At 38.7% G+C, this 23,232-nt stretch overlaps 1 protein-coding gene across 1 annotated transcript in view; it reads right to left on the bottom strand.

Moving 5' to 3' along the window:
• Positions 1-6,166: 6,166 nt before the first annotated feature.
• LOC132824060 (polyamine-modulated factor 1-binding protein 1-like) overlaps positions 6,167-23,232 on the bottom strand; it is a 259,415-nt gene continuing 242,349 nt past the window's right edge. Inside the window, exon 22 of the mRNA XM_060838326.1 lies at positions 6,167-6,308. Coding sequence (XP_060694309.1) covers positions 6,215-6,308 — 94 coding nt within the window. The 3' untranslated portion in view covers positions 6,167-6,214. The remainder of the gene's footprint in view (positions 6,309-23,232) is intronic.

Genomic DNA, 23,232 nt, shown 5'->3' with positions numbered 1-23,232 from the left:
AACAGAACAAGAGTAACTTGCAACTTTCACTTTAATAGGTTCTAACTAGTTCAGTACCACAAACATGATGTAATAATTCTTGATTGGTAAGGGGATGAAGGGTTATGGGGAGAATGAAGGTGAGAAACATATCAGCCATGATCGAATGGTGGAGCAGACTTGCTGGCTGAATGGTCTTATGGTCTTATAATTCATGATAGGATTATAGTCTTTGAAGGCAAAAAGTACTTTACACTGATCAACACATTGGGCAGAGGCTGCACAGCCACTGAACAATTTGGGCATTGACAAGTCAGCTGGCAAAATATAGTGAGATGAGCAGAAATTAGATTCTTGATGTCAAGAAAGAAATTTCAATTTATCAACCAAGTTTTGAATGGTGGGATTCGAATCACACTTGTGAAATTTGCATGCATTAGCCAACTATTATTGCCGAATCTTGCCTCATTATATGCAGTTTCACATTCTCTCATATGCTGGATGGACACTAGACAGCAATAATTCCCATCATGTAAGTCAGAGCAGGTAACAGGAACTCCAGCACGTTGCATGCACCTTTGGGTCTCTGTCTTAGACAGCAGACCCCATTATCTTAGGGCATGGTCCGTGGACAGTAACTCCACATACCCCCATCCGCAAAGATTGTCGTCAGTCATGCACCAGCCTCACTGCAGCTTCATGACACACCTCCAACTTACTTACAATCCATGCTGCACGTTAATGCTGCATCTTGGAATGCTCTGACACCTTCCATTGGAATGCTGGTTGCCAGGACATTTTGTGTGTGGGGACAGGCTCCCATATGATGGACGAGAAGAAAGTGAGGACTGCAGATGCTGGAGATCAGAGTCAAGAGTGTTCCTCATTCCTGATGAAGGGCTCATGCCCGAAACATCGATTCTCCTGCTCCTTGGATGCTGCTGGACCTGCTGTGCTTTTCTAGCACCACACTCTTGACTCATATGATGGATTTGACCAGGGGCATCTTAAGGCTTCTTGCCTGCTTTCTTGTTGCTGACTCACTTTGTGTTTACTTGGATGCTTACAGCATCTCTGCCTTAACCTTTTGCACATTGCCCCCTCAGCAGAGCTTAAAGGCTGACACGATTTCTGTTTTGCCCGGTTGTTTAGTGCAAACACAAAGCTAGGCATCTTTTCATGGTTGTTAATAGTAGTCAGCACAGGGGGTGAATGTGTTGCTATGTTACCAAGACATGTCAACCTCACAGCTGCATTATGCGCCAACACACTGCATATGTGTCAATGAAATGTTTAAGGAGAGTTGTCCTCAGTCAGACCCAGCCTTTATTCTGAAGGTCCTGGGTCAAGGACATTATTCACCATCAGTCTATGTGATGGACATGCTCAAACGGCTGCTTGGGCTGTCTGGATCAGAGAGTCAGTATCACTAAAGTCCGGGGAGTAGGCAACAATCAGTTCTGCAGGTCCAAAGCACCCAGCCCAGGGGTGTGTGATAAAACAGTCATTAGGTTAGGGTCTGGTCAGTCATTGGTTGAGATCATTCAAGTCGGTCAAGCGAATGGATTATGATTAGTGTTTGAGGGGGAGGGGGTCAACTCAATGGAAGTCAAAGGCAGTCATCAGGGGCCACTATTGTGGTAGAGAAGTTGGGGAAGTCAATTCTGAGGATTGGAAGCAGCATGTTGGGATGCAGAGTGGACATTAATTGTAAAGTGGGGGAATGATGATGGTATATTGGAGAACATGGGTTACTGCATGAGGGGTGTTTCTCAAAGGTCACTGCCACCATGAATTTGATGGGTAACTAATGCAGCAAGATAATTGGATTAAGACAAGCCCCTGTAATTCAAAGAAATATGTGGGAACATGAGAAAGTTCAGTGAGCATTTACCTTACTGTGACAAGTGTGATCTGTAACGCCTTCATATTGATACAAAAATACATGTGCACTAGGATTTGAAAAAAATGTGTTTTTGTTCTGTTCTGAGTACTTTGGCTTTATTTGTGAGCAAGGGCAGTTTCAGGCACTTTTACAGTATAGGTTGGAGTTATCTGTAATCATAAAACCTGCATGTGAAACGCAGACAATGTCCAACTTGGTGGTGTACAAATGCTCGTTATAGGCCAATCTTGACCATGATATTCCATCTGAAGATAGTTAACTCAATGAAGCAGAAGTAATCTCACGCAACCTTAAAACTGGCCCTTGTGGGCCATAACTACAAAGATAATGCAAGAGGTCAGGCTGTACAGGCACACAAAACTGATTTGCCCTCACATTGCACTGTAAGTATTTGCCAACATGATTTTATATGCAATGCTGCCTTTCTTTGGCGATAAGGATGATGGGGAGTGCAAACTATCAGTAATCACTCAGCACTTACAATCTCTTACACTATTTGCATGACATTGCTTATGCTACATTCATGGGAATAAGGTCCCATGTCAAAGGTAGAAGCAGTTATGGCCTTCCTTGTCAGAGTCATCCATGTCCACTGTATGGAAGATTATGCTATACCATCAATTAATTGATGCCTTGCAAGGAATATTACTGGTAGACAGGTCTACCCTCTGCAACTGCTGACTCCATTATACAATCCTGTGGTAGAGGCTGAGCCTCGACACAATGTGCCTATTCTTTGAGTAGGGTTATCATGGGGGTCACGATCAGCGTGTTGAAGATGAGGTTATAATTCTTGACAGGTAGCAGTCTTCCAAGGACAAAGATGATGACATCGATTAAGAGGAACATCATCTTCTATATGCTTGAACGATGCAGCATCAGATACAACAAAGCAGATTGGACCTAACTTACATCTGGTTGAAAAAAATGAGTTGGATGCAGGGATCACTCATTGGCTGTAAATTTGTTGCTACTTGAAAGAAAAGTGGTCCTTGTCTGCTCCCAGAGCAAATATTACTTTTGCTTATTTGTTTTCTTCTTCCCTTTGCCGTTGCTGATAAAAGGTGAATGTTTTCAATCATTTGAAGACATTTCAGTATGTGTTTGTCCCACACTGAACAACAGGAAGATGTTAGGTTCGACTGAATGTTAGGGAAAGATTAACACTCCCATAGTCTGGAAGACGAGATGACACTAAGGATGGGTGACTTGTGGAGCTTGTGGTTCTTAAACAGCAATATGTTTACAATAGTGCAATTAAGTACCAGATATGCCACATATCTGCCCTGAGAAGTGTTTCTCTTTGGTTCCCTACCCACTACATGCATGGCGAAGGACAATTCTTGATTAGCAGTGCCTTGATTTGGTACATATTTTTGTGTATACTTTTGATCTTACGTTAAGAAGGATATACTTGTCTGAGAGAAGATAAAACAAAGGCTCCCGAGACTGATTCCTGGGATGAAGAAATTACTTCATGGGGAAAAGTTGAGAAGGGTAGGATCATATTCAGGGCCTGACTCCTTTTTTTGACAGCCGAGAAGAAAGGCAGCAGACCACCACTGGGCAAGTCCTCCTCCAAGTCACACAGGCTTACCTTGCTGACTAGAGAACTATGTCAGCACTCTAACATTGTGAGTTGGTTACAATTCTGAAACTCTTTTCTTCATCTCTTAAACACGACATGGACTACCGTGGTTCAAAAGGTCTTACCGGTAATGTTACATCTCATGATGAAATAAGAAAAATTAAACCCACAGCAAATTGGATACCATTCATGCAGCAATGGCTACTTATTGCACAAAACCTGCCTATCATATCCTTTGATTAACAGACACTGTGCAAGAATGTACCACCTAGACTGCTGTCCAATTTTGAAGGGTAGTGCAGAGATTAAAATCCCTCCTGTAGCAAATATGTGCCTGTACATTGTTATCCAGCAATGATATTAATCAGCAACGGGCTCCTAATGGTTTTCAAATAGCTTTGAGATTTTAGCATATGAAATACTGCACAAAATCGAATGAGAACATTCCGATTATAAAATGACTCCAATAAGCTTGGTTTATCTAATTACAAAACACACAGGTTTATTAGCTGATCATTTATTTGCTAATATGTTGGAGGTTTGTTTGATTGCCAGTTCATGATGACACTCGCAGTGCATGGAAAAGTCTCAATTTCAAGATAAAGGCTAAGTTCTGTAGAGCCTACAGACAGGACTAAGTGGTACGCACATGTTAAAGATATAAAGATGTTACAAAAGTCTGGAATGTGCAAAACAGTATTGTACATATGATGAAAACATCTATTATCATACTGAATGCTGACCATTGGCAAGAGAATAAAGTTTGCCTCTTCATAGTTAAAGATTTATGTAATCATTTTACAAGATATTTTAAAAATTATTGAAATTGATTTATCTTATTTATAAAAGACTGAAACTCTATTAATAAGTTAAGTTGATAACTAGTGATAAATGAAAAAATCATCTAGTTTGAATACTTATTTGGACGTGCATTCAATATGTGAAGATTTGAGCAAGGAATATGTTTTCTGCTGCAGGCACAGATCCTACATGAAGGATACAGTTCTCTTCCTTTCATTGTACAAAGATACACATTCAGTACCACCTGTGTGCTATCCTGAGTTGAGAACCACTGGACCAGCAGGGGATTTTAGTATCAGTTAATGCAATTAAAAATATAAAATAAATAAAAATTAAATACAAGTAACTACAATACGTAGAATTTAGTAACCTCTGGCCCTCATTGAGTATGGAAATGAGTTTTTGTGGATGGATTTATATTGTCCTTTCCATATTTCAGTGACTTTTCCATTGATATTATGGCAGGAGATTGGGAGATCCAAAACACAAATTGACAACAAAGTGGTGATAGTAGAAGAGCATTAGCAAAAGCCAATTAAATTGGGAAATAATTTAAAGTTTGTTCGCCATAAACATCATGACATTAAGAACCGACAATTGTTATTTCTTTTGATGACTCGGTCTGCTTCTAAGAAACAGTATGATTAGGTGACTAAATGGATTCTCCCTTTCCTGGTGAGTTGCCAGAAGGTACATGTTGAGATATTTGAGTCAAGTATACCGTTGGGATACAATGGTAACATTATCAAATACATGAGCTTTTGAACAGTTTAAACAAAGACAATTAGTAAGGTTCAATCTGTAGGATACAATGTTTTCAAAGATTGATTCAAAGACCACCAAAAGGACTCCTTAAGTGATTACTTTGTTTTGGATTCTGATCTTTTTTAAAGAACTGCTCTTTTTCAGTACAATATTAATAAAAACTCTAATTTTACCAATGTCACACAGTATCTTACTAGCCTTGTGTATTAAGAATCTTGCAAACAAGCAGACCAAAACAGAAACTTTTACTTTTGCAATCACTTTCACCAATAACTGTTTAAGGATTAGATTATTTTCATAATCACTTCTATTCTTTGTCAACTCCATTGGAAACATCTAAGTAGGAAGGGTGTTTAAGGAAGAAGAAGGTACCAGATTTCATTCAATTGGAAGAGCTATTGCCTGATATCTGTGGCCTGCAGCTTTTATAAATGATTTTTTGTATCCTTTGGTGATGGCCCACAACTACAATGAAATACCACTGCTGGTTACTGCTGGGATATTTTAAATGCAGCAACCCCTCATCCTTTACAATATTCAAGGCAAATTCTAATCCAGATGAGGTCCTAAAGTAGGTGATGGCCCTTGGCTTATTCAAGGACTTGACCTTTGGTTTCAACAAGTGGCCAGGGACACACTTAGTGTTTGCAATCATGTGGGAACCATGTTCCCAAACTGAACTTGTACCCATTTACTGTCAATATCTGATTTCACCCCATCTTGGGTCTGATGAAATCTATGCAAATCAAGGGGATTCTTAGTTAGAGGGAAGTTAGGAAATGAATCAATTTATAAAATGCACTACTAAATTTGGCCATTGAGCTACTGACGTTTAACAGCCCTAATTGGTGGAACTTGAATTCCAATGGATAAGAACGTCAGGCAGGGTATAAGGTGGGTTCCTACTCATTTTCCATATGTTTGGGCCTTCAGCCAATTTCATTTCCCTTAGTCTCGGTAGTGGTCTCCTATTAGTGCCTGAGCTGTCAGGCCTATTGATCCAGTCTTAAGTCCAGTCTTCTTGCACTTAACTTCTCACTTTATTTTGGAATGATCATCCATTATATGTTTCAGAATATTGCAACGAAGATTAAAAATTACTCCTCTTGAAACACTTCGGTGGCTGAACAGGTAAATGCAGCTTGGTTCAATCTGGACTCTCAGGGTACAGCTGTCTAATCAAAATTCCAATTGGCAGCAAGAGGCTTGAGTTTTCTCAGGTTCCCTGTGCTGCTGAAGGTTCTCCTCATTGACCGCAGTGAGTTGTAGCTATAGGAAATAAAAATAAATGCAAATTAAGTAAGTATTTTTCTGTGAGATGTTGACAATCACTCAATTTTTCACTTACTTTCTTAACCCACCAGTGAATCAGCAGGAGGCTCCTCTAGGTAACGTGGATGATACATTACAATTAATACACTTGACATTATAGAACATTCACACTGCTGTAGTTAGAATTGAATGAATCTGATCTGGTCTTCAAAGACACATCCTGCAACTGCTATCTATAGCATGGATCCAGAGATCAATTAGAAGTTAATTACTGTGGTGAAAGAGCTTGCTGGTTAGAAGGCATTTGTGAATTCACAGATACGGATAGGAAGAACAGTTATTTTACACGGGACTTTTACTACTTTGAAATATGTGTGAAAATTCACTTAAAAACTAAAAATAGCTTGTAAAAATAAAAATTGTTGGAATCAAACAAATCATTGCGACTATTGTCTTTGACTAATATATATCAGAATTTCTTTGACATAATCCATAAATTTATTATTTTCAGTGAAATCGACACTGGGGAATAAAAGAATATGATTATAAACACATTGTTATGAATAAGTTGCATTAAAGGATGGCAAGATATGCTTTTGAAATTTGTTTCTGTGACATGCTATATGATACATTTAACATAAGAGTACATAATTGCACTGTGAAATAAGGCTGGGGCAAAATAGTCACTTCAAAGCTTCAGATATGCATACAGGTTTTTGGTTACAGGTAAGAAAAAGCACCCGGTACTTTGAATTATAGATGTTTACATCTGGCAGGAACATAGCACAATGAGTTTCTTTCCCAAGTGTGAGTGATAGCAAAATATCTCAACAAGTCGTTAAAACAGATATCACAGAGGTCATTATAATGAACATGTTGGAATGTTTCCCATGCGAGATAGATGCGTTGAATTTCCAGGCAAGAGATTTAATTATTCAAAAGGGATGAAAACCTAGGGCAGTGCATGCACTCTTCTTGGTCATAGGAAATCTATTTTTAAAAAAATTTGGTGTCTACAACTACTAGAGTCTCTTTTAGCTTTGTGGCTGGATCCTGAGATCTTTGCTCATGAATCAAACAAAAATAGCAATTGGGCCCTGATACAGTTACACAAGATAAATGAGGGTAATGCTGTTTGTCAGCCATGTCAGCATCTATGAAATAAAATGGACAGGAGGATCATGGATACGAAACTGGCTTAGTGCTAGGAAACAATGGTGAATTGCTATTTATTGAACTGAAGAAAGGTATGTAGAGGGGTTCCTCAGGGGTCACTGTTGGACCCTCTATCCATTGATGACCCAGATTAAGTATGGTGCAAAATTTCAAAATCTGTAGATGATACAAACCTTAAACTATTGCAAACTGTGAGGAGGAAAGTGTTAGTCTTCAAGAGGATATTGAAACAGACAGATGAGTGGCAGATAAACTTTAATGCTGATAAGTGTGAGGCAATTCATTTTGGTAGGAAGAAACAGGAGAAGCAATATAAAGAGTACACTTCTAATGCAGGTGGAAGACAGAGAGACCAAGGTAGAGGTGCATGGATCATTGAAAGTGACAGAAAAGATTAGGAAAATAGTTAACAAAATAAATAGGATTCTATTTACAAATAGTGCAGAGAACACAAAAAAAACCAAAGTAATTATGATAAACCTACAAAACTGTTTGGCTTAAACTTGAATATTGTGCCAGTTCTGAGGACCACACTTTAAAAAAGAGGTGAAAACATTACAGAGGGTGGATGAAAGATTCATGAGACAGATGGGAAAGGTGGCATTGTTCTCCTTGGAAAGAAGAGTAAAAGGAGATTTGACAATGGATTTTAGCACATTCATGAAGGGTTTCAACAAAATAAGAAGGGAGAGGCTTTTCTGATAACCAGATGGATCTGGATCCAGACATTGATATATGGAAATTGTCAAAAGAAGCAATGGTGACATGAGGAAAACCTTTATAAGCAGTGAGTCTTTAGGATCTGGAATACACTGCTTGAAAGTATGGGGGTGGCCTTTAAAGTGAATTGTTCAATTAATTGAAGGAAACATACTGCTGTGTGAAAGGGAAAATTAAAGGGAGCAGGAATAGGTTAAGCCATATTGTAGAAAACAATTACGGACGTTTAAACAGAATAGCCTTCTCCTGTGCTGTAACATGCTCAGAACATCATTAAAGGTTGATTTGCATCTTTAAAGAACATGGTTGGCTTTGAGCCCTTTGATACCTGTAATTTCAAATTTGAGTTGGCCAGATAGAGCTAGGAACAGAATGATTTCTTCCATTTTAACTCATGGGTTTAAAATGTGCCCCATACTCATTGAAGCATATAGCGTTAATTTTTACTGATAGTAAAATAAAAGTGACTGACATTTGGAGAACTATCAAAATCAGTTTATCTGTGATTAAATACCACCTAGAATGAGCTTGAAAGCTTAAATTCCAGTCATGGGGAGTCCAATACATTACATTCTGAGCCTTTGCAGGGAATCTTGAGCCAGATTTTCTGACGAATGGTAGCTATAGTCAGACTTCCACTTTCTTTCTATTTTTTCCATTAAGAAATATCTCCCCAGTTTTAGCAGAAGATTCTGGTCATGGATTCTGCAAAAATGAGGAGTATATTTTTAACCTAATGACCTCTTCATAATGCAGGATAGTTGGAGGAAGGCACACCCATACTCCTTTCTTCAAGGCACTAATTGCTGTACTTGGAGATCTGAGTGCCCAGCAGCACAGGCAGGCATTTTGTTAGCTCCTATGACAGTTTTAATATCTAGGTTAAGTATAAGGTTAGGGTACCTGGTGGGAAGAATTTTAGGTGGATAAGGTGGGGGTGGCACCGTGGCTCAGTGGTTAAGCACTGCTGCATCATAGCACCAGGGTCCAGGTTCAATTCCAGCCTCGGGTGACTGTGTGGAGTTTGCACATTCTCCCCATGTCTGCGTGGGTTTCTTCCGGGTGCTCCGGTTTCCTCCCGCAGTCCAAAGATGTGTGGGTCAGGTGAATTGGCTATGGTAAATTGCCCATAGTGTTAGGTACATTAGTCAGAGGGAAATAGGATGGGGTGAGTTACTCTTTGGAGGGTCGGTGTGGACTAGTTGGGCCGAAGGGCCGATTTCCACACTGTAGGGAATCTAATCAAGGTGCTAGGTAAGTAGGGGGCCAGGTGGGTATAGTGAATGGCAAGGGCACTAGGTGTGTGGTTGCCAGGTGGATTGATTGTGAGGGTGGAAGTGGATGGGCTGCCATGATGCAAAGTGGGAAAGGTGTTTAAGGTAGCTTGGGTTGGGTTGGGCAAGGCAGGGCGTATGTGAGAGGAGTGTTGTGGCCAACAAGGGGAAGAGGACCTGGCAGCTCTAACTACATAGGAACGGGTGTGCCGGATCTTGGGATTAAGATTCTCAGGAGATGACAGTGCTTGATCCCGGGATAGGGAAGTTGTCAGTTCCCTGATGGGTAGTGGGTGGATTGCAGGAAGATGGGGATTATGTCAGTTGCCTGGCAGGTTGGTCAGGTCGAGGGAAGAGGGCTGGTGGAGAGGGATTGTCAGATCCACTGGCAATCAGGTGTGGGTCCAGGTATGGTGGGAGGATGCTGGGATCAGGGGAGGTGGTAAGGGTTGCTAGTCCCTGGGAGAGAGACTGAATTGTTAGGCCCTGGGGAACTCAAGAGGCTGGTCTGGAGGTTTAAGGGGTTTGGTTAAGGTTTGGCTGAGGGGTGCTTGGTAAGTCATGAATCAGTTTAAAAAATTTTAATTAGATGAGGTTTTTACTTGTCTAATTTTTCCTGGGTTGCTATAAACTGTAGCAGGATTCTCTGACTTCTCTGATTTAAATGTATACTTTCAGAGGGTACGAAGTGAGCAGAATTGCCTACTGTAATCTTCAGTTTCCTAGGCATTTCCCTCAGACTCTGGCAATGATCTGCCTGAATAGCATGCAACACAATCATTTTCACTGTAACTTAGTATATGTAACAACAATAAATCAATCAATCAATATTAGGGATTCTGCAATTCCTTTCTACTCTGCAGAAAATCCAGATTCTTCTGTTGTTTTTGTCCCATGTAAAAAGGAATGAAGCTTTTTAGATATAAATTCAACATGCAAATGAAAGATAAGATAGGGCAAGTGCATATTGATGATAATTTCTAACAGTGATATGTGTAGAAAGAAGGTCAAGGTCAGTGAAAGGAAATCAAAATAATTTCCTTAATTTGCCTTTTTCTTCTTGGTTTTGTGGTCTATGCCCTTTATTGGTTGGTTAAAAGGTTAAGATATTTGAATGCAGGAATATAATTGGAAGGGAAGATTGGTTAAAATGTGTACAGCCTTTTATTGTTTTTGGACTTGTCACTGCAGAAAGTGTTGATGTAAAAGTGTATCTCATTTAATCCAGAGAATGAAAATGAAATGGATTTTGCTTTGTTCATTCTTAAAACAAAAAGGCAATCTATAAAGTCAAAACCAATAGCACAAGTTGAGTCAGAAAGAAGATATTTCATCTGTCACACTCTCATCTCCCTTTTTGATACTATACCATGAAAATATTCTGAAGATGTGGGAAGTATTTCTGTAATACACATCTTTCACATAATTGAAAATGATCACAAATATTCTGCACTATTCAGATAAGGTACAATTATACTGCACTAAATGTGTTCTATTCCATATGCAATGATGATTTTTTAAAAATGCCTTGGGATTTGTTTGCATAATATGTTTGGCATAAAATAGAACTACAAGCGATTTGCACCAGTGTTTGTTACAGGTAAGTGATGTTTTATTGCTTCTGGATATGTTTGATGTAAATTAAGAAAGGCAGTTGCAAGTAAGAAGAGTGCTATTAACTAAGACAGATTTGTTTAACAGCTTTCCTAAGTACCTGTCATTATTTATAATATATGCAGCCATTTGATATTAAAGTGCTCAACATGGTAAAAGCATCATTTGTTGAGTATAAAATAGACAGCATAGATAAGTCATCAATTCTAAAATGTGAACACTTTAAGAGGTGGCATAATTGCAGCAATATTCAAATGAAACATTTAGAAATGAGACATTTTTTGTGACATCTAATTGTTTTTTTCATGGTTCATGATCAAAGTGATTGTGAACTGTAGAAATAGCATGCATTGTACTTGCTAGCAGAATTAAATACACTCAGGTTAGTTATGACATGAAGATGTCACAGCATGCATCTTGTGTATTGGACAACAATGTAACTGACCTAACTGTCAGTACTGTTATCAACATCTTTACTTCCTAATCTAAGTGCCAATTAGATTCTAATTATTGCCACATTTAGGAATATTGCCACTACTAACCTAACACAACTGCAGTGTTTATACTGGCTGGGAGAACTTGAGCCTCAAAAATCATATTCTGAACCCAAAACTTCCTTAAACTTATCCATTTAGGCTTTAACTGTGGTGGGGTAGTGGCAGGCAGTCAACCACTCTTTGGTCCTTAAATATGAGCCTAATTGTTGCTGTATTAGGTAATGGTTCTGTAAGAATTCATGTTCACGTTACATTTAGCCCTAGTCATTCTGTTGATGCCAGAGACAGTCTGTACGTGGACAGGCAGGGGGCTGGAAGAACACAGCAAGCTAGGCAGCATCAGGAGGTGGAGAAGTCAACATTTTGGTGTAACCCTTCTTCAGGACTGTGGGTGGATATCGGGAGAGCTGCAGATAAAGGGGGTGGCAGGGTGGTGAAGTGGGGACAGGTGAAGACAGATAGAGGGTACGACCTGGTTGGTCAATGTAAGGAATGAATCTGGTTATTGGCTGGAAGGAGTGGATGGGAGGTGGAGGGACTGGGAAGGGAGTTGGGGGATTGAGAGGGAGGTTATTTGAAATTGGAGAACTCAATGTTGAGTCCCCCGGCCTGTAGGTTGCTCAGGCGGAAGATGAGGTGTTGTTCTTCTTCCGATTTGTGGTTTGGTTTGTTGTGGTAATGGAGGAGGCCAAGGATGGTCATGTTAGAACGGGAGTGGGAAGGGGAATTAAACTGGGTGGTGACTGGGAGGTCCAGTTGGCCCCTGCGGGCCCAACTGCGATGCTCGGCGAACTGTTCCCTAAGTTTATGTTTGGCCTCCCGAATGTAGAGAAGACCACTTTGGGAGCACCTGATGCAGATAGGCTGGTGAACCTTTGTCTGGTGAACCAGGTGAGATGGAGGTTCACTTGCCTCTCTTCTAACCTAGTTTACTGTATTCCGTGCAGCTCGCCCTACACCCACCCCAGTCCTGAAAAAGAGTTACACCCGAAACATTGACTTCTCTACCTCCTGATGCTACCTGGCTTGCTGTGTTCTTCCAGCCTCCAGAGTGTCTACTTTGGATTCCAGCATCTCCAGTTTATTTGTCTCTAACCAAATCTGTAGGTGGAGACAGTAAGTTCTATACTTGCCATTCTAGGGACCAGATGTATCTTACACAGCTCTAAAGAGTCCCAGTAATTATGTCTGTCAAGCAGTATGCTGTTATATGTATAGCTATCTGGACACCACTTTATTGTTTATAAAATAGTGCCTCCCCACTAAAAGCTCTATCACAGATCATTGGATAGGAGGATTGGTGACTCAAACAATTGTTACTCTAAACACATGGTGGCAGATATCATGAGCTGCCAGTAGGGACAATCAGACTACTGCCACATTGTGAGCAATAACACTGATCAAATTCCATGCTGAGACATTAATCCGTGAGGAGAATAAAAACCAGAAGAAAATAAAATATCGAAAATAAATAGGTTTAACACTTTAAGAGCACTACTGCTTTAGGAATACATGCAGTCAGTCTGCAGCTAAAATGTGATTTATCAACAAACAGAGACTATAGCAGCCAAAGAGAAGCAGGACTTTCACAAGAAAAATGAGAAGAAAGGGAATGCTTGTGGGTTAAGAAAAGAGAGAAAAGCTAACCACACCCAGTAAAAGACCATTGCCTGTTGAAGGAAGTTTTGTAGGCAGCAGGAGAAGATTGCAGGTGTAAAATTTCAAAGGGCAAACGGAATAACTTTATGAATACAAAGCCTTAGCAAAGGAAGTCAAGAGAGTTCTCGTCTCTCATAATGAACACTGCAGCCACTGAGATTAGATTCCACCAGTTGCGTCTGAAAGAAAGAATGAAAGGGCCAGGAAAAGAAATTTTAAAGTGGTGCTAAAAAAAATGGGAAGACTTCAGAATTTATCTAAGATGGATTTAAAATTTTTAGTGAATTCTGGTGAAAGATTTTTGCAGAAGGCAATTCAACAAAAACTAAATGTTAAAAGGATTGGAACTCAGTAATTAAACTATGATTTTGGGGTCAAGATTTATAGTGGCTGAAGCCAAAGAACATTTTCATATTTTGAAGGAAGTGCTTGATATTTTAGACTGTGAAAAATGGGAAACAAGGTTTTTGCTCAGGAGGAACTGAGGAAATTCCATCTTGAGAAATAAAGAAGGCACTTAAAAAGTTGGGCAATCATAAGTTTGATTGTAAAAAAGATGGGAAGACCCTTCAAAGAGTCATAAATACATAGGATGTAATACAGAGATACAACATTACAATTCAAAACATTATTGAAGAACTTTAAGCAATATTACTGCAATACAGAGTTTAAAAAATTGTAAATAAATAAAATACTGTACAGAGTCTAGGACACTCTACAATAATTAAATAAGCATAATTACTTTCAGAAAAATGGAAGGAACGATAATATATTCATAGAGATTCAAGATCAGAGATGGGCCATATTTAACATAAGATTGAACATCCTGGAGAAAACTCTTAATATACAGAATTGCCTCAAAATCAAACACTAAGTTTTGAGTTTTTGAAGAAGTAACAAAGAGGATTGATCAGGACAGAGAGGTGGATGTGATCTACATAGACTTCAGTCAGGCATTCAACAAGGTTCCTCATGGTAGACCAATTAGCAGGGTTAGATCACATGGAATAGAAGAAGAACTAGCTATTGGGATATAGAACTGGCTCGAAGGTAGCAGACAGAGTGTGGTGGTGGAAGGTTGCTTTTCAGACTGGAGGCCTGTGGTCAGGATCAGTGCTGGGTCCACTGATTTTCATCATTTATATAAATGATTTAGATGTGAACATAGGAGGTATGGTTAGTAAGTTTGCAAATTGGAGGTGTAGTGGACAGCAAAGAAGATTACCTTAGTGTACAATGGGATCTTGATCAGATGGGCCAATGGGCTGAGGAGTGGCAGATGGAGTTTAATTTAGATAAATGTGAATTGCTGCATTTTGGAAAGGCAAATCAGGGCAGAACTTATACACTTAATGGTAAGGTCCTGGGGAGTATTCCTGAACAAAGACACCTTGGCGTGCAGGTTCATAGTTTCTTGAAAGTGGAGTTACAGGTAGTTAGGATAGTGAAGAAAGGTAATTGTCCCAGGAGGTATGCTTGCCTTTATTAGTCAGTGCATTGAGCATAGGGGTTGGGAGGACATGTTGCGGTTGTACAGGACATTGGTTAGGTCAATACTGGAATATTGTGTACAATTCTGATCTCCCTGCTAATAGGAAGGATGTTGTAAATCTTCAGAACAGATTTACAAGGATGTTGCCAGGGTTGGAGGGTTTGAACTATAGGGAGAGACTGAATAGACTGGGGTTATTTTCTCTTGGAGCATCAGAAGCTGAAGGGCGACCTCATAGAGGTTTATAAAATCATGAGAGCATGGATAGGCAAAGTCTTTCCCCCCAGGTGGGGGAATTCAAAACTAGAGAGCATAGGTTTAAGGTGAGAGGGAAAGATTTAACAGGGGCCTTGGGAGCAACATTTTCATGTAGAGGGTGCTGTGTGTTTGAAAGGTGCCGACAGAAGTGGTGGAGGTTGGGACAACTACAACATTTAAAAGGCATCTGGATGGGTATATGAATAGGAACGGTTTAGAGGGACATGGCCAAATGCTGGCAAATATGATTAGATTAGATGATTTCCATGCTGCATATCTGTACGAATCTATGACTCTAAATACAGAAGTAGGACAGTTATGGAACTGAAGAAAAGGAAGATGTTTAGTATGCTAAGAGCTCCATTCCTGAAGAAGGACTCATGCCTGAAACGTCGATTCTCCTGCTCCTTGGATGCTGCCTGACCTGCTGCACTTTTACAGCAACACATTTTCAGCTCTGATCTCTAGCATCAGCAGTCCTCACTTTTTCTCCTCTAACAGCTCCATACAGTAGAGCAATCTACCTTAGAAAAGATATCTGAGGTATTCATAGGGGAAATTGATGATTCTAATGACAGCACTTATTTATATCAATGGACATCCTGTTAATTTGATGTTTGCACGTGGTGAGGTTAGTATTCTGTTAGTTACCATTGCTGATAGAGTAAAAGCTACAACAGATGACACTAAGTGTTATAAGTGGAATAACTGTCAAGAACATAAGAATAGTACAAGTTACAAGAAACAGGAGACGCACAAGGTAGTTTAAAATGTTTACATAGTTCACAATCCAAGCTCCTTAGATTTGATCCAAAATGCATGTTTGGGCTTCAATATCCTTGATTTTCCTCATTCCTGAAGAAGGGCTCATGCCCGAAACATCGATTCTCCTGCTCCTTGGATGCTGCCTGACCTGCTGCACTTTTCCAGCAACACATTTTCAGCTCTGATCTCCAGCATCTGCAATCCTCACTTTCTCCTTCAATATCCTTAACAGGATTGAAAGCATCCCAATAGTTCTAAGACAAAATCCAGTCCAAAAACAACCAGTTGTCAAACAACTAATCACAGGGTAACTGGTAGAAGATTTTATTGGGCTTCTGAGACTCATGTAGAAATTAAAGAAAATATCACAGCATAACATTCAAGGCTGTGGGCCCAGTGTGGGAAAATTGGACTAGTGTAGGCCGTAGTGTATTTTTTCGTAGTACAGGCTCAATGGGCCTTAAGGGCCTCTTCTGTACTATATGATTCTTTGAATCTAAGCAAAGAAATCTGTTAAGATTATGTATCATAACTATACAAACCATTTCTTTTATGTCAAGAAAAAAGCAGTGGTCAGTAAATCAAAAGAAACTCAATTAGGTTTGATAAAAACAAAAGAGTGACCAATCTGTGATACCATTCATTAGGTGTTGAAGGATGACTAGACTAAATGTTCAGTGAGTTGACTGGAAGCAGATACATTGAGTACCAACAGCATTTCAAACTCATGGATGATTTACTGGTCTGTGACAGAAGACTAGTTATTCCAGGTTCCCAAAGTTTGTAAAGATCCACATCTTTGTCTTTCATTTACGTTTGGACTGTAGACTATAAAAGAAAGTTACTACTTTAAATCAAGGAGATTGTGTGAAGTGATAGTTACAATTTTAAAAATTATGCTTACTGGAGCACATTGGAAATTAAGCCTCACTATTCTTGGAGTGTTCACAAATGTGAAAATGTGATTCAACCATTAAATTGCCAAATACTACTTAGCTATCAATCAGGTTAAAAGGCTGTGCATGTGAATACCAAGAACATAACTATTTACAGTAATTAAACTGTCTTCAATAACAAGAACAAAGCATGGTTACTAGCTTGTAATTCAACAATTTAAACTCTATCCTTTATTTTAAAAAGTGCAATACAAGCAGACAAGACATAAGTAATATGGATGGGGAAAATATCAGAGAAGCATTATTCTGGCACCAATTTCTGGTTCACAGACATAGATGGGTTGCTCTCTGTGCAGTACATTGAAAATTGTATGATTTAAGCTACAACTTAACAAGAGTTAAATTTACAAATATTATTGCAAGAAACCGAATTGCAGGTGTGGTTGAGACTAAAAAGATTGGTTCAAAGCAGATATGGAAGTACGTGACCAACAGACTGTCGCCTAGATCTTTTAGTTAGGATGTTGGGCACAGCTTGCGAGGATTTCACGGGAAGACATCATGGAATAGATTAACTGAAGGTACTGACTGTTATTTGTGGAGGATCAAGTAAAAATGTAAGTAAGAGGCACGATTAAAGCTGTTATATCCAAAAGTCTCAACTTGCAACTATGTAGTCTACGAATAAGAAGAAATAAAGCTGGATTTTTAAAAGATTGTAGACTCGTTCCTTATTTCTTAGGAACCCAGCACTTTCTTTTGGCCTTTTTTGTTCTTCACCAATAACATGAAGATATCAGTCTTTCTTTCAGTGGTTGAACATTCACCCTTTCAATGCCTCTGAATGCTTCTTGTTCCTCATTTTCCTCTCAATAAGGACATTTGCAGAGTACAGAGGAGTGGTGAGTGACAACAGCTACTAGCAGATTTTTTTGTTACTACTTCACATAGGAAGGACAGAAAGAAAGGTTTAAGTGTGTTCACTTTGCAAGTTAGAAGCTTCAGCTGATAGTCACCTGATGAAGGAACATCACTCTGAAAGCTAGTCCAATTAAACCTGTTGGACTATAACCTGGTGTTGTGTGATTTTTAACTTTGTACACCCCAGTCCAACACTGGCATCTCCAAATCTTAATTTTTGTCATTCATTTTAATACTTGTCCTTGCCTTCCGTCAAGTTATAGTTAAGTTATTCTGCTTTTGCAAATTTGCTTTTGGCCAGATTTATTACGAAGCTAGCAAACTCCAATTTCATAAACTGGCCCTCTTGCTGTCTTAATGTTCTTACCATGTATAATTGCATAGCACAAGGTCATCTAAATAAATTACAGTCACTTAGTTTCAGCTACAACTTGATTCATAAGTCTTTGGAACATATCTGGGCATCTTAAAAACCAAATAGCATCACTCAATATTGATGTAACTCATTTGATGTAACAAAGACAAATATTCAGATATATATATATATATATATATATATACACATTTATAGTTAGGAGATAATGAACATAAGGAGCATGAATTGGCCATCTGGCTCTTTGAGCCTGCTCCGCCAATTAAATAAAATCGCGGCTGATTTTTCTGTGGCCTAAGCTCCACTTACTTGCCTTCTCACCATAACACTTAATCCTTTACTGTTCTGAAAATTATCTACGTTAAAACGTTTACTGAGGAAGCCTCAACCACTTCACTGGGCAGGGAATTCCATAGATTCACTACTCTCCTCCTCAATTCAGTCCTAAGTGACTTACTTGATGGATTGCCCTGATTGCAAAAAGAAAAATCAATTATATCATGTGCACATGTTGATGTGACATCATCACAGAGAAGAAATGAGATAGAGCAAATATGTCAGATGGTAAGAGTCATTGAGGATGACAGAGACAATGAAAGATTTTCCATATTCCTCCATGTCCTGCTATAAGAATTTCATGAGTTACCCGCAATATCTGGGGATACTGCTATCCACTGAACAACCATCCATTCCTCATCCACAGGTCTACGAGGCTGGTTCCGCTTCCTTGCTTCTCTGTTTTTAATGTGATAACACTTTGGACTCCTTCAGCCTCAGCTTCAGTGTGAACTGCCTGTGCTAAGGTATTTAACTTTGGATCTTCTTCATGAGCAGACAATCCTTTGAATTATCCCCAACTTTAAATCAAACTTTACCTACTCTAGTATTTGCATTACTCTGACCACTGGTGAGCGACTTGTTTTGTCATTATTCAGATCACCAGACACAATGCAAAATACCTGGAACTTGTTCCTATAACAATTCTGTTTCCTTAAGCTCATTTGGACTTTCCGTGATTATGGGTAAAGCCATAACCTTTACTCCAGCCAAATCATTCTTTAGGAGTAAGTCAACCCCATTTATGGATAATTTCTAAACTCTCCTACTTCCACTGCTCTGGACAACAAATCAATTGCATTTTGTACAGTGGAATCTGGGATACACACTTTACTTATCCCATTTACTAACACTTATGCCTTCATTTCAGTCTCAAAAGGGAAAAGTAGATATTTTTTTTTAGATTAGATTAGACTAAAAAAAATATCTACTTTTCCCTTTTGAGACTGAAATGAAGGCATAAGTGTTAGTAAATGGGATAAGTAAAGTGTGTATCCCAGATTCCACTGTACAAAATGCAATTGATTTGCAATTTATTTCTCCAACAAAAGAATTTGACAAGCTCTTGCATCCCTTATATAGTTATGGGTTTACCTGAATCATGTGAAGATAGAAGAGTTATTTTTCTCTTGGCAAAGAAAACCATTGATATCTCTTATCCACCTCGTTTCCCTTTCTTGCACTCATGGCAACTTTTCCTGTGGTTTCCTGGTTATAGTAAAAGCTACAACTTGATCTGCGACATTTTATTTTTGAGTTCCTTTTTTTACTCACTCTTATGAAACTCAATAAATCCTATGGGGTTATTGCAATTTCAATACTTCTGAATAAAGGAGCTCCATTTAATTACAATGGAAACACTCATTTTCATTTCCACTCTTTCTGCTCTGGTGAGGGACCTTAGGGGCACTCTCAGCTGTCTATTCTTTACCCTGGTAATATACCTTTTTTTCACTCTCTAATCCTCAATCCTTTTCAAGTTTATGGAGATGACAGGGAAAAAAAAAATTAATTTTGTGGATCAGGAAAATGGTTGTGGTTGTTGGAAGTCACTTATCTCAGCTTCAGGACATCTTCACAGGAGTTAGTCAGTGTAGTGTCCTAGGTCCAACCATCTTCAGCTGCTTTATCCATGGCCTTCCCTCCATCATAAGGTCAAAATTGGGGATGTTCACCAATGATTGCACAATAGTCAGCATTATCCGCGACTCCTCAGATATTGAAGCAGTCCATGTTCAAATGCAACAAGTTCTGGACAATATACCAGCCTGGGCTGACAAGTAGCAAGTAACATTTGCAATGTACAAATGCTAAGCTATGACCATCACAATCTAACCACCGCCCCTTGATATTCAATGGCATTACTATTACTGAATCCTCCCCTATCAACATCCTGGGGGTTATCATTGACCAGAAACTCAACTAGACTCTCTACATAAACATAGTGACTACAAGAGCAGATCAGAGGCTACGAATACTGTGGCAAGTAACTTACTTGCTTCTCCAAAGCCTGTCTACCATCTACAAGGCACAAATCAGGAGAGTGACAGAATACTCCTCACTTGCCTGGTAGAGGGTAGCCCCAACAACACTCAAGAAGCTTGATGCCATCCAAGACAAATCAGCTTTCTTTGTGGTAGTCGATTGGCACTACATCTACGAATATTCATTCCCTCCGCTATTGATGTTAAGTAACAGCAGTGTGTACTATCTACAAGATGCACTGCAGAAATTCACCAAGTATTCTCAGGCAGAACTGCCCAAAGCCACGACCACTTCCACCGAGATGGACAAGAGCTGCAGATACATGGGAACATCACCAACTTCAAGTTCCCCTCCAAGCCACTCACCATCCTGACTTGGAAATATATCATTATTCCTTCACTGTTGCAGGGTAAAAATCCTGGAATTCCCTCCCTAAAGGCATTGTGGGCCAACCCACAGTAGGTGGACTCCAGCGGTCAAAAAGGCAGCTCACCACCACCTTCTCAAGGCCAACTTGGGACAAGCAATAGATTCTGGCCAGCCAGCAATGCCCACATCCCACATCCCACAAACGAAATAATGAAAATAAACGCCATTAGCTATTACTGCTCCCTGTTTAGCAGATGCAAACCTTTCATCTTTAACAGAGTGTCTTCTTACAAAATGTTTTTACATTCTTCTGAGAGAATGATTTCTTTGAGACCTTCATATTAGGTTTCAAATTCTAATGCTAGTATCCACCTATCAAAATTACTTTGCTTAATACTTTCAAAATTAATGTAGTTTTTTTTCATGTCATTTTCTTAAATTTCAAAACTTTTGCTTCTGTGTTTCAGGAACTGATTCATTTGTACCCAGAATAACAGTTTGTCAGAATGCATAGAAACTTCCTCTGATGTGCTGAAATGCTAGATTGATAACCATCTGAGAATTTCACAACTTATTTATTTTTGCCATCAAGAATAAAGAATTATTGGCCAAAAGTGATTTTTTTTCCTCAAAAATGCAACCCTGAAGAAAGAAATGTGTTTTCTTCCTCATTTACCTGGTATGTGCGCTTGTGTCCATGAGTTTTTGGGTTACTTAGAGGCACAAACACTTATATTTTCATACTGCAAATGAAGTATGTTAACCAATTTTGCATCAATACTGAATAAAATTTTATTCATAAAAATCAGTAACTTTGTGTTTATTAAAGAAACCTGATGTGTGAATCATTAGGTCTCATACATTTAATGAATTATTACATGTGCTGTTATTTTTAACTGAAGATGGATTGGAAAGTGTGCAATTAGAATATAATGACACTCAGAATTGGGTTCAGATCAAGAGAATTCTGAAATGTCACTCTGATTGAGCAGCCCTTAAATCAATTAAAGAATTTTACTGTCCCCTAAGGAGGCATCAAATCTGTAGAAATTGCTTCAAAAATAGAATTCTGATTGAAACAACTCTTTCTTATTGTGCTCTTTGTTGGGTATTTGCTCAATGAGAGATAATCATTTCAGATCTTTTTAAATTATCTTTTTCCTAGAATTACAATTAGCTCGTATTCTGCCATGATGCTGATGTGCTGGTGTTGGACTGCGGTGGACAAAGTTAAAAATCACACAACACCAGGTTTTAGTCCAACAGGAGCCTTTGCAGCGTTGCTTCTTCATTAGGTAGCTGTGGAGCAGGATCATAAGACACACAATTTATAGCAAGACACACAATTTATAGCAAAAAAAATCACAGTATCATGCAACTGATACGATATACTGAACAAACCTAGATTGTTCAATAAATCATATCAGTTGCATGACACTGTGATCTTTTGCTATAAATTCTGTGCCTTATGATACTGCTCCACAGTTACGTGATGAAGGAGTAATGCTCTGAAAGCTAGTACTTCAAAATAAACCTGTTGGACTATAACGTGATGTTGTGTGATTTTTCACTGTCTATTAGAATTATGCCAAAAAAATCTTATTACAATTAATTCAAATGGCTGTTATATCTTGAATCATAATCTACACCTATAAGGGTTATGGTAACAATGGAACAGGGCACACTGTACTGAGATGTGGAGTGACTTTGAATTTTCTGAAACTGAATATTTAATGGTCTATAATTACCATTTCCTTGACAAAATGTTGTACTTGTCTACAGCTTTATTTTGCTAGCATCAACATAGTTGCTTCTGGTGATATTCTTACAGATATCTAAGGAAAAGATAAGCTTACACCAGTAGTCAGTCTCATACAGTTTAATAACAAATGTGCACACAAAACTACTGTGGTACAGCAGTCTTATTATAATGCTCTCTTGATGGCTTGTCAATGTGGGAGTAAACCCTGCAGAGAGGCTCTGATAGCATGGTGTTTTATTGCACTCATCAAGATTTGTTAGGAAGTGTTAAGTAAAGCAGCATAGCCATAAAATATTTAGGCAACTAGTATCAAATTTTAAGTGTCAATATGGCAGCACTGCATAGTTAGAGAATGACTGATAGTAAAGGTCAATGAGCTTTTGGCTTACATGGCTAATTAGGATGCATTCCTTTGTAACTATGTGTGAAATGTGTTTAACTGTAACCAACTATAACCTTTGGCTTGAGCTGAAGTAAGTCCAGGTTATATGGCTGTGAACTCTAGAACAAAGTTTGTTAAAAAAAAAAGCACATTCAGGACATATCAGAGGTAGAAACAAACTTGAAGAATTGTGGGTAATTGATTTTAAAAAAAATTCTTATAACTTTAAAATTTGCTAAGTAGAATCTACACTGATGTTTTATTTTATTACTAAATAGTTGGTTACCTGATTGGCTTTGTTAGTAGTACATCAAGGAGAGGAACCTTTATCCCTACATTCTTTCAAATAAAGATACATGTGATTGTGGAAAAGTGACATTTAAGCACCAATTTTTTTTAAAAATTGGCATAGTATATTCGAGTTTAATAATATTTGTGAAG

This window comes from Hemiscyllium ocellatum, chromosome 17 (genome assembly GCF_020745735.1).
Source record: "Hemiscyllium ocellatum isolate sHemOce1 chromosome 17, sHemOce1.pat.X.cur, whole genome shotgun sequence".
Lineage (NCBI taxonomy): Eukaryota > Metazoa > Chordata > Chondrichthyes > Orectolobiformes > Hemiscylliidae > Hemiscyllium > Hemiscyllium ocellatum.
Note: the sequence above shows the minus strand (reverse complement) of the source record. Positions and strands in the feature narration are given on the sequence as shown.